This window comes from Ciconia boyciana, chromosome 3, assembly GCF_034638445.1.
Source record: "Ciconia boyciana chromosome 3, ASM3463844v1, whole genome shotgun sequence".
In the NCBI taxonomy this organism is placed as follows: domain Eukaryota; kingdom Metazoa; phylum Chordata; class Aves; order Ciconiiformes; family Ciconiidae; genus Ciconia; species Ciconia boyciana.
This window is the reverse complement of record NC_132936.1, coordinates 89,773,892-89,785,913: the sequence shown is the minus strand read 5'-3', so window position 1 is coordinate 89,785,913 and position 12,022 is coordinate 89,773,892. Positions and strand designations below refer to the sequence as shown.

The following is a 12,022-nucleotide window of genomic DNA, read 5'->3' as shown; positions in this document are numbered from 1 at the left end:
TGAGGAAAAACAGACTAAGTCTATCTGCAGTTTAGCACGTTTAGCCTCCATCACATGTGTGATCTCATAAATGAATGAAAGCTACATAGACCCATATGGAAAGCGCTTATCATCTCATGGGCTTTGAGCACCACCATTTCAGAGTGGTGCTCTTAGTTAATCGGAAAAGTGTTTTGCTTTTCCCCTGTCATTTATCTGGTGCCTCTAACTGATGGCTCTGACTGACTAACAAAATGCAGCTGGTGTATGGGGTGCATTCCCAGTGATATACACTGCCAGAGCTTCGGTGCCAAGCAGCTCCCGGCCCAGCCATACTTCTTTGTATTCAGATCACAGTGAGATCCAGAAATATGTCCAGATGCTAGCTCATAAGTAAAATGTCCTGTTTTGGGATGTTTTTTAACAGAATCATTATGGTATCTCTTCCTTTGTGAACCAAACTGTTTAATATTTTGATGAAGATAATGAACTGAAAGGTGTATCATCTTCTGCAATGAATGGGTTTACATATGATGAAGCCTCTGCCTGAGATCTGACTTTTCTACACGAGTTTGTGTCGCATCAATGAAGAAAAGTCGCTGACAAACCCTTGGGTGCCAGTATAAAATGAGTATGATTTTCCCTTCACGGTACATTGAAGGATGCAGCGGACTTGCTGCATTCACATGCATCAGCTGCCCAGCTGGAGGGCCTTTCTGGTTTCCTTGGCCCCTTGGAGGACATGGCCCTGGGCTGGAGCTGAGGAGGGCCACCCACCCTCATTATATACACTTCATTATATACAAAGCTGTCGGTATGCAACCTCCACGTGTCCTTCATTATATACAAAGTTCACTTCATTATATACAAAGCTGTGGGCATGCAACCTCCCCGTGTCCTCATGCCACTTTTATTTTCATGTGGTTTTTTCCATTTCCATGTCAGTGTTGAGGCTGGGTTGGTAACAGAAATGAAGCAGTAATGGTGCTGGACAAGGCTAATGTGGTAGCTGGAACTTCCTATCGCTTCAGGTTTCTTCTGAGGCCGGACTGCGACAGCTATGAAGCACACGTGTCAGAAGGGTCCCCAGTCTTGTGGTTAACAAGATTTATGATTAGACATTTTCTCACTGCCTTATTCCCTTTAAAAACAAACCAAACAACCCACAAAAGTACAAAGTAACTGAAAAAACTCCAGCGTACTCCCTATTTGTAATTGGCCATAGACACATTGATAACCACTTCGTTTAGCATCACGGGGTGATGTGTTAATGGAAGCGTATTAAGCAAAGGGCTACCCTCTGTCCCGCGGCCCCTCCGTACAGGCGGGAGATCTGGTCTCGGCCAGGACAAACGAGTATTGAAACCGTCCGCTCAACTGCTGAAGAACATGGGCGGCCGCTTCCCGCCCGCCGCGGGGCGGCCCAGCCCTGAGTCAAGATGGCGGCAGCGACGCATCACGTGGCAGCGGGCGGGGTGGCCCCGCGCTCTCTCTGTGGCGGCGCGGGCGGGAGGATGGAGCTGGCGGCGCTGGAGCGGTTCCCCAGCCCGGGCAAAGGCAGCGGCCTCCGGTCCCGCCGGCGGGTGCGGCCCGGCGAGCTGTTGTACCGCGCCGAGCCCTTCGCCTACGTCGTCACCAAGGAGCAGCTGGGCGCCGTGTGTGAGCGCTGCCTACGCAGGTACCGGCGGGCGGGAGGACGCCGCAGCCACCTCTCCCGCCGGCCCCGCCCGACTAGCGCCGCCCCTTCCGCTGAGGCGGAGCAGTGGCGCGGCACCGGCCTGGGGGTGCGGCGGGGTGGGGGTCTCTCTCTCTCTCTCCCGGCGGGGCCAGCTGTGCCGGGTCTCGGCGGCCGTGTGCCGCGGGGGCGGGCCGCTGCCGCCAGGGCTGAGGTGCGCGACCTGCCGCTTCCTCCCGCTCTTTTTAGTGAGGGCTTTTTTTTTTTAGGCTTTCCTGACAGGGCTTCTCTTCCTGGGCGCGGGAAGGGGGAGGTTTCCTGGGCTATCTGCGGGCGGGCGGCAGCAGTCGGTAGTGCCGGAGGTGGCTTGGTGCTCTTCCGGGGCTCGGCGGGGTTTTCGCGCCGGGCTGGCGGTGGCTGGAGGCGCCAGGAGGCGCCAGGTTCCCTTCAGAAGCCTTTCTCAGCCTGGCGGGGGCAGGAGCGGCCAAACGCTGCTGGGTGGCTTGTCGCTTCTGGGGGCGAAGGCCTGACCTGGCCGGCGGCGGTGGTGGGGGTAACGGGCCGTGGTGAGCGGTGTGTGACTGCCCCCTCCTGCTCAAAACTACCTGTTGTGGTGAGGCTAAAGTTCTCATCCGCTGTAGCCCCGCAAGGAAACCATCCGTTTGACTGAGAGCGTCACGCTGTTCCCTGCTGCGTAACGCTCTGCCCTGGGCATTCGTAGAGGTGACGACAGCGTTAGGCACCAGCCATCATGAAATAGGCAGCGTGAGGTGGCTGAGTTTCCTGTACCTAGGCAAGTTTATCCTGTGTGAAGAGCACGTGGTTTTGAGACATGCGTTAAATAAATGGCTTCTTTCTTCCCCCAAATCTTTGCAAGTGAAAACTGACAAACCCATAGTAGCTTTCTGTGTCTGTTTAAAAAAAACAAACAAACCAACAGTTTTCTACCCTTTAGCAATTTTCCAGCAAGGTAGATTGTGATAGATCTGTCTGTAGGAGATCCATATATTAATACCTGAAACATATTGGTAGGTAATCCAAAACCACGTATAATTACCAAGACTTGAAGAAGAGAAACAATTCAATACTCCTAGCCTTTGCTTTTTTTTTTTTTTTTTTTTGAGTATTTTAAGTTTTCTTTATTGAAACATTCCCCGTGTTTTGCTTCATGTCCTTACAGGGCATCTCACCTTCTGTTTATAGAAATGATAATGTGATCCTCATTTTCCCAGGGAAAAGTTTGACAGTGTGTTCCAGGCTACACTTGGATCTAACCTCAGCATATTAAAAAAAAAAACAAAACCAAAAAATATTTTTAGCTAATATATCTGTGAAGCCTGACCCATGACATCAGAGTCCTTCGGGGTGGTGACTGCCTGTACCTTTTCAACTTCAAGTCGTGAGAGGCTGCAGACTTCAGAAGACAGGCTGAGTGCAGCAACAGGTGGAATGAAAATGAATCTGAAGTGTTTGGATATAGAAGTGTAACCAGGGCAATGTTTGTTGGGAGAAATAGTGGTGTTACCAACTGATATGTCATGAAAGGTTATGCACTTGTGAAAGTTTGTCTTTTTTCTAAATAGTGATATAAGGTAAATTAAAAAAAGTTAAATAAGGAAGTTAAAAATAATTTTTCACCAATCTAGCTTCTATTGCAAAATGTACCATGGCTAGATGGAGTTTATAGATCAAGACTGTGCAAGCTGACTTTCTTCTTATTCATCTAATTAAAGGCAGTGTCTTCCTATTCAATGGACTTTGTTAAATTAGTGAGTGATACATATATCCATACAGAGGTCTCTCTTTTTTTTTTTTTTTTTTTTAATGTATGGAAATTAGAAAAATGGTGAAGTACTGCTGAAGTGGGATGTGGAATTGAACTGTTTCATGAACCTGGTTTTCTTTTAATACACAGTGTGATCTTTGTTCAAAGGCAGGTATCAGAAAAAACATTACTGCTCATTTCCAGGACTACAGGTAAAAGTCACATGTCTACTACTGTTCCTGTTTTTGTCTCTGATCTTTAGGTGGCAGTACAGGAACACAAATTAAAAAAAAAGGTTTTGTGCTTGACATTGATTTAGCATTTTAGCAATCTTACTATATATAATATTAATGTTTGAGGCTTTATACTGTGAAGTGTAATTCTATACTTACTTTTGTCTCCCAGCCTGTAGTAGTAAATGTTGTTGGATGCAGCTTTTGGCTGTGTGAGAAGTGCTGGGTGAACCAGAAGATTAGTAATAATGTGCAGAATATCTTATTTCTGGACTGCCTGCTGAGAGGCAGCATGGTCTCACCAGGATTTGGGGTCACGGACTTGCTATAGTGCTGACTTACTCAGTGACCTTGGCTGAGTCCTTACGGTGAGGGTGTGAGGTGCCCAAGCAGAGTAAGGGCTGCTGTTGGGGGCAGAGTTTGCAGCTCTGATTCAGAGAGGAGAGCTTGGCTAGTTCAGTAGTTCTGCTTAGTCTTATCTCAATTAAAGTGAATATTATTGTGGATTTAAAATACTGAAGTGTTCATATATATATATATAGTTAGTGCATCTACCAGTAGAAAGACTAACATCCCTTCCTTACCTTATTGGGCTGTTGGTGCTATTTGTGTAGTTAAAATTTTTGGTCAGTGTTATTAGGTCTACATTGTATGTAGACCAGATGGCAAATTTTAGTAACTGTCTCCCCTTTTGTGATTTCTTCTTACTTCAGAGATAATCCTGTATTTTCTAATGAATAGGTTCATGTTGTTTTTTATATAAGGCTGGGCTAAAATATTCTGCTATACCTGGTTTAATATGATAGTGTAGCTGTTTTGAATTATATTCCATTAGCAATAAAAAAAATACTGTCCTGAAGTAGGATATATAGTAAAGATTTGCTCGGAAATAGAAATTTTTATAAAGAAGAGTAGTGTTTGTTGACAGTGTGTATTTCTATGGAAGCAGTGTCTTGAGAGTACGCATGACGTGTTGCACGATGGTACCTTCTTTGCAAAAGAGTATCTGTAGTGTTAGGGTCAGTGCCTGGCTGAAAACATGCTGTTTGTGCTTTTATGGAAGCCTGACAAGATTTGGATGGCTGTCATCTTCTTCCAACAACTTACTGAGGAAAGCAACAGAACAGATTCTTCCTCTCTTATTAACAAAAGATTTTCTGTATGGCTTCTTCCATGCTTTAATATCTCTTTAAGGTGGGATCAGTGGCAGTACAGCTCTGTACAGGTTTATGTAGCAGGACTGGGGGGGTAAAGAAATCTGTTTCATTTACAAACTTAGGGAATTTCACTGTATTTTCCATTGTGCTGGACTTTGATAAAGATGGTGAATAAAGGTAATTGCCCGTGATCCCCGGAGGCTTCCATCATCTTTCTCTGTTCTGGAAAGCGACTATTACACCTTATTTTTTTCTTCTTCTCTATCCTTTACCTGGCTATCAGTCTATAAAATGACCTTTCTTCCAGTCCCTGTCAATGTAGCTTAATTTAGCCTGTCCACAATTATGTTATGTTGAGTGGGTCGCCTTTATTCATACATGTGTTGAAACCCTCACAGAATTTAGGCAAGTTAGAAGAGGAGGCTGTCCTTTCATGGGAGCTATAGTTGCTCTTTCCTTATAGATTTTATTCATCCAGGCAATTAATGGTCTTACTCTTGATAATAGTCTCTATTGTCCTGCCAGGGTCAGAAGGCAGGCTTGCAGTTAGTATAGTCAAGTGGGTGTGATGATTGAATTTTTTTATTTCCTTAAAAAAGCAAAGTACTGCAAACACTGGAATACTTGAGTTGCTTATGTGTTTAGAGTTCTGCTGTTAATGTTACATAAGATCATAGAAGATGTCAGAATAAATCTGAAAATACTGATATTCTCAACTTTCTATGCAAAATTTTAAGTTTATAGGAAAATACTTGTTTGACCTCTTTTTCTGCCATTCATTGGTGCTATTTTTAATATTTTTAATATTTAATATTGGTGCTTTTTGTTTAGTTTTATGGTTTATTAGAATTTGCTTTTATGTAGCTGTTCAGATTAAAAGTTCTGTTAAAATCTGGATAGAGCCAGTTACATCTCGATTTAACAAAATAATCCTAAATCAGTGCTGACTTTTCATGTAGGACAATTTAACATTGCAAAGTTTGCTTGCACACGCTGATTTATTAGGCTATCCGTTTTATCTGGTGGTGTTGCTCAGTTTGCTGAGCTTATTAAATCTTTACATGGCTTTTAAAGATGTTGTTTGTCTGATAAGTGAATGCAGAAGTGGCATCTTGGTGCTTGGCAGTTCTCTTCCTCTGTGTATTCAATGGCCATTAATCCCTGCTGGTTGAGTTTCCTGCAAGGTACGTGGTAGTGATGGCACTGCTTGGTCTGGCTTTCAGATTTTGAATTGAAAATATACCCAGTCTGTTATAGAATGGGAGTCAAAATGAGGCTGAAAGTCAATTACACCTTTGGTGTTTGTTCGCTTTTTACAGAACGTTTCTGTGATGGGTTGTATTTACAAGAGTCCACTGCAAGAAAACTTAAGTCCTAGTTGATACCTGGGAACAAGCAAACAAACTTCCTAGAGCCTGTGTGTTGGAGAAAGTAGGAAAAAGAGATAACACTAGCCTATTTCCAAATGCTATGCCACTTATGCCTTTAAAGGAAAGAGACACTTAAGAAATGTGAATATTTGAGAATAGGTAATGTACAACATTATATATAGACTGTGAAATAAAAGACTTAAGTGTTTCTTGTTTGGGTAAGATCAGAGGTTCAGACTCCAGTAATGGAATAAGGGGAAGCATAGTAATGGAACAAGGGGAAGTATGAATGTGTTTTTGTATGACTGCAGCTTTTGTAAACTTATCTAGAGAGAGGAAAAACATCTAAGTTAGGACTGTTGGTAAACTAGCCATGGCAGCAGACGCTACTGCAGTATGGGAAATATAGCCAAGAATTTGGTAAATAGTTGGGCAATTACAAAGTGCTAAACACAGGCCAGCAAGTGTATGCTCCTTGCTCTACTTCACCTGGCTTAAAAATAGCCAAATACATACAATAACCTTTACATTCAGGACTGTGCATTCAGTGCTGTGTCTTCAGCATAGACACACTCTTAAATTAGCTGCTGGTTTCTATTATTATTAATTATTATTACCTTATATTATTATCATCATCATAATGAAAGTTGTCATACCATTGTTAAAGTATGGAGTACCTAGGTTAATGGCATCCTGAAGGTACAAAAATACCATTATGTTATAACCACAGTGTGGAATATTTTAAGTAGATAGAGGCAGGGTTTGGTTCAGAGTGACGAGGGGGATGATTTTGATTGTGTGATCCTTCATACCACTGTGGCCCTGGTGTGGACTGGCGCAGCTCTGCCTGAGGATAGCTAGCCCTTAACCCTCCAAGTGTACCTCTTTCACCTGCAATTGGGAGGGTAAGAGAGGAGAGGAGCGGGTTATTTTGGCTCTGTAGCAATGGGGATTTCTCTGTGAAGGTGCTGTCATTCACCAACAAACCTAAGACACTTCCTTAAGCGTGAAAGAGAATGTCTCTGTTAGCGCAGCGCCTGAGTTGTGCTGCTTCCAGCTGTGCTGGGTGATTAGGAGGTATGAGCTAAGGGATGTTCTTTCTTTACACAGATAGAAGTTTAGCATATATGAGACTTCCAGTAATGCATGAGGCTATAAAATCTACCCTGTCTCCTCATTTATCTCTGAAAAATACTTATGTTGCTGGTTAATATAGAGATAGCTTTCAAACTATGCTAGCTTCTTGAAAATATACTGGTTTGTTGCTCTAGGTGTTCCTGGTATACTTGTATTTTGTTCTACAGGAATACTGAAATGTGGAAAACTACTATTTGATGATACATTCTTTGACTGTTAACTTTCAATGAATTCTCATAAAATGAAGATTGTTAAGTATTATAGTTATATTTTTTTAGATGTGAAACGATACCCCCAAAAAAGCTTTTTTTTTTTCTTTTGTAGGCTATTGTATTTCCATGATTGTTAATAGACTGGAATAACAAGGTTTTAAAAATTCCTTAAACTTATATATAAAAAATAATTCTTACACTTACATGTAAATGAATTAAAGTTGGTCAGCATGACTTGGTGCCATGAGTTTGTTGGCAATAACATTTTTAAGATGTGAGAAGTATGGCGTGTTTCATGTCCCTTCAGTGACAGTCAGTTCCAGACAGATTTTCAGTAGTTTTCAAGATGTATAACCTCATATGAAGTAGAGGAATATAAAAAAATTATATCTGATTAGTGGTAATCACAGTGTTGAAACAGTATGACTGTTAGGACCAGGTATGTTTTTGGGCTTCCAAGGTAGGATAATCCTGGAAATTATATGCTATAACTTGATGTAGCATTTCTGACTAATCAGGAGTGCAATTGCAGTGCTCTTCTCTCTTGATATATTTGGCTTTGTGGGAAGTAAAGGCAAAGGAAGTGAAACAAAACAGTATGTGAGACATGAGATATACAAAGTATCAGAATTTCAAGTTCCATGTAGATGGGTGAGAATGGTTCCCACGACCCAAGAAATTGCACACAACCACCAACAGAAATGTTTCTATCTGTAGCTGAAGGACTAATAGCCTAAAAAAAGTAGCATTTTCCTAAGAAGGTACTCTCCCTCCCCCATGTCATCTTACCGCAGTAGTGAAGGTTGAAGCAACCTTACAAAGAGCAGGATAGATATGCTTTTTTCTGTCCTCATACCAGCTGGAGCCATAGGAGAAGTGGCTTCCAGGCTGCTGTCCCATGCTGCCAGGAAAATCTGCAAGAGAGAGTGAAGAGAATAGACTATTGACTGTGCTTTCCTGCAGTATCTCCTCCAGAGAAGGCCCTGAACTTTCTTGTCTAGAGGAATAAAGCCTGTAGCAGAAATTACACTTACAGACTCCATCTCCCTTTCCTTCTGCTCAGAGTCAGGTTGAAGGTGGGGAAGGAGGAAGCTCTGGCATTCAGGATAGCATTCATACTAAGTTGTCCTGGCCTGCCCACTGATTTGGTTTGCCTCCCTCACAGCACCCTTTAGGGTGATCAGGAGTTTCCTGTGTTCCTGTTAGGAATATCCCTTGGTAGGTGTTTTCCTCTACCGACTGTTTCTTTCACTTGGAGATTTGTTTTAGGAATGTAATTCAGTTTCTGTTTGCTGTAAACTCTCTCCTTTCCATTGTGCAGTATTTCGGTCCGCACTCCATGCCTCCTTATTGCTTTGGATGCTCTGGGCTTGCCTTAGGCAAGGTGTGGGTCCTTGCCCATCTCCTTCCCTTCTTCCCCTGCCTTGCGGTCTCAAGGCTGCTGTTAATGCCTTCTGCTGCCAACCTGGCTTTGCCCCTGTTAATAATAGAAGAAATAGAAAAGGGAGAGGCGTTGTTAAAAATAAATTCTCCCAGGTCAAGTGTTTATTGCCATGTCTGTCATTTATGGAAAATGAAAATTTAAGGTTAGCCATGCTTTAAAAGTCCCTGAAGGTTTTGCCGTGTTGTGATTTTGTGTTTACAATTTCCATGTTTATACTGCTCTGTAATTTGAAAGGTATCATATGAAAATTGTTGTCTTGTCAAGCTGTGACTGACAATTTAAGTTGTAGTCATCTTGTAAATTCTTCTGAATTTAGGCTTTACTATGTATCTGCAATCCACACCTGATATTATATTTCTTTTCTGCCTAGTGCAGTCCATAATATTCATGTTTTAAAATATTAATATGTTCTGCATGAATATTCTTTGCTTGTGGTAAATGATAAAGCCATGAAATGATAAAGCCATGTGGATTAGATTATCTTTAGTATTCATTTTCTTAGGGTGAATTGTAATTGTGGAAGTACAAAATTAAAATTAGTGCTATGAGGGAAAACATAAGTGATTAAAATATGAGTAACTTCTAGCTAATGTAATATGTAATGACATAATTAGTTTCAGATATCTTCCAAGAAAGTTTTTAATTTTGCGTAAGTTGCTGAAAGTTTTACACTGCATTAGGGATTTTATTGTTTAAATTCTTTAAGAACTATTAACAATATCTTGTCCATAGGCATTGCAATTCATTAATTGTTAGTGGTTGCTTCCATTGTGGCTGTGCTCAGAATCCACTATGTGGTTTTGGTTGCATGGTGTATGGGATGATGCTGTTTTCTCTTGAAGCATCTACAGTCTTCTTCAGAACCAGTTGCAACAGCTGTTTTGAATTATTCAGAATTATATAGGTGAGGCTTGGAATTTTTGGCATGTCTCTCCACCCCACCTATTCATGTTTTGAAGTGGGGTACAGATCCATGTGACAGCCTACCTGATGTGCTGGCTAGAAGCTGCTGAAAGGAAGGGCAGGTTATTCTTACGGCTCCCCCGAGTCCTTGCTCTCCTTCCTGCATACTCCTTCTGCTTCTCATTTGGCAGCTTTGCTGCTTATCTGACCTATGATATGCTGGTGCAGGGAAATAAGCTGGCAGAAAACATACTTCACCAAAATATAAAAATCTTTCAGTGCTGTTGAATCAAATTATTGGTGGGAGGAGAGAGGAGCTGAAGTGGCCATTGAAGGGACAGGTCAAGGTTGGACAGTCAGGGCTGTGTCTTTGGGTTGTAGCTAGCTTTTAGTCTGCTGTAGATAAAAATGAAACTTTAAAAAGGGCAGCTAGGGGAATTTCCAAGCTCTTATGGGTATCTTCAGGAGAAGCAGGGCTTTCAGGAGTGCAGGACCAACTGGCTTGTTAGTGTGGAGGAGGATTTCTTCTGCCTTGTAGCCCGGGTCAGTCCTGCGCAATCAGGCCCCACCTGCATTCCTTTACCCAATAGTGTTTCTGCCATATATTACTTCCCCAGAAGCATTTCCTGCCATTAGTTTCAGTTTAGTAGAAGAAATACTGCAGACGTTTTCAGTTGTTTTTTAGCACAAAGAAAATATTTTCTCTTTGGCTGATGTCTTGGTTACACAGGAGTGTCTTGACTTTTCTGACTTTATTTTTGTCCCTGATTTTACTTATTTCAGGATCTGTGCTTAGTTCCTGCAATCATAATTCTCACAGCATGCCTCTGTGGCTGAATGGGAGATTTTTTATTTAGAGTCCAAGGTAAAGTTTTGAATAATTCCCAAGGGCGTCCTGATGACTGTAGGGTCGGCGCCAAGTGGCACAATTGATTGAACACCAGTGAGTAATTCCTATGCTAAGTCAAGCTGTATCCCCTATTCATGCAATATTTAGCTTTCCTGTTTATCATTTTAGCTGCTAGCTGCCTTCAGCTTGGGGCTTGTTCTGCTATTAGCTTGATTGCTCAAGCTCAAGTGAAATTAAAGACCGAATATTTTTTTAAACTAAACTATCTTGTTGTCCTCTGAGTATCAGAGCACCTGATCCTGCAGTCAATAGGCAGGAAATACAACTTTTGGCTTCACTGGGGAGGGCTTGCCTGGCCATTCACATAGGGTTTGTGTGCTGCCTGCGTAATCAGGTTTCAGCATTCAAAGGAAAAAAGCCAGCCAACGTGTTAAGAAGGACTTCTTAGGAGGGTGTGATTAGGAGTGGTTGTGATGTAGAAGTGCAGAAAAGGACAAAAGATCATCATTGAGAAAGAAGAGGGAGTAAAAACACTCTTATCAACTATAAGCCCTTTCTTACAATTCAAATGAATATGGCTCATTCATACAATTTAATTCAAATGGCTCATTCAACTGCTAGGAGTATGTGCTAGTGACCTGAAAAGACGATTTCTGTGGTGGTGTGATTCTTGGTAGTGGGAAGGATCATGGTAGAATAGGGGGACAGAAATTGGGACAAGATGTTTGGTGAGGCATTGCCCTCAAAGAGGAATGATTTGTCTCAGGAAATGCTGAGCATGAAATAAACTATGTATGTTTCCTATGTAAAATCTTTGTTCTGTGTATTTCATGCTTCTCAAAGGCCAGAAACTTGTTTTTATTTATTTGTCAAGAAAAGCTTGAAAGCAGCTCGCTTTAACATGAAGGTTCAAACTGGAGTGCTGTCTTGGTGGGGTTTTTTTGTTGGTTTTTTTTTTTTTTTAAGTACATCTTCTCCCTGATAAGACAAACTGTAGCACCTCTTCTTCTTGCTGTGGCCTGGCTGCTGTTTTCCATCACAGAAATAGAGCTCGCAGCTCCTTCTGAGATAAGTGGTGTACTGAGGAACACTTACTGTGTATAAAAGTATATCTCACAAATTTTACCTCCTCCATTTTTATGTAACTTGTCCGTGTGTGAGGAGTAAATTCAAGTACCACTTTGCAGATCATTGTGCTAGGAATCTTTATTGAATATTGTACAGGATGAGAAAGTTTTGTGCCAGGCTAGTGCACTGCAGTTTAATTTCCTCTGAAAAAAATTGAGATTTTTGGATC

General features: G+C 41.9%; 1 protein-coding gene across 6 annotated transcripts in view; it reads left to right on the top strand.

The window, feature by feature from the left end:
• Window positions 1–1,442: 1,442 nt before the first annotated feature.
• Window positions 1,443–12,022, top strand: part of SMYD3 (SET and MYND domain containing 3) — a 424,609-nt gene continuing 414,029 nt past the window's right edge. For 4 of the 6 annotated variants that reach the window (XM_072856508.1, XM_072856509.1, XM_072856505.1 and 1 more), the window contains exon 1: window positions 1,443–1,657. In XM_072856508.1, the coding sequence (XP_072712609.1) occupies window positions 1,494–1,657 (164 nt within the window). In that variant the 5' untranslated portion in view covers window positions 1,443–1,493. Of the gene's footprint in view, window positions 1,658–1,803; window positions 1,869–12,022 lie in introns of those variants that run through there. The other 2 variants (XM_072856507.1, XM_072856510.1) reach the window with 2 other exon arrangements.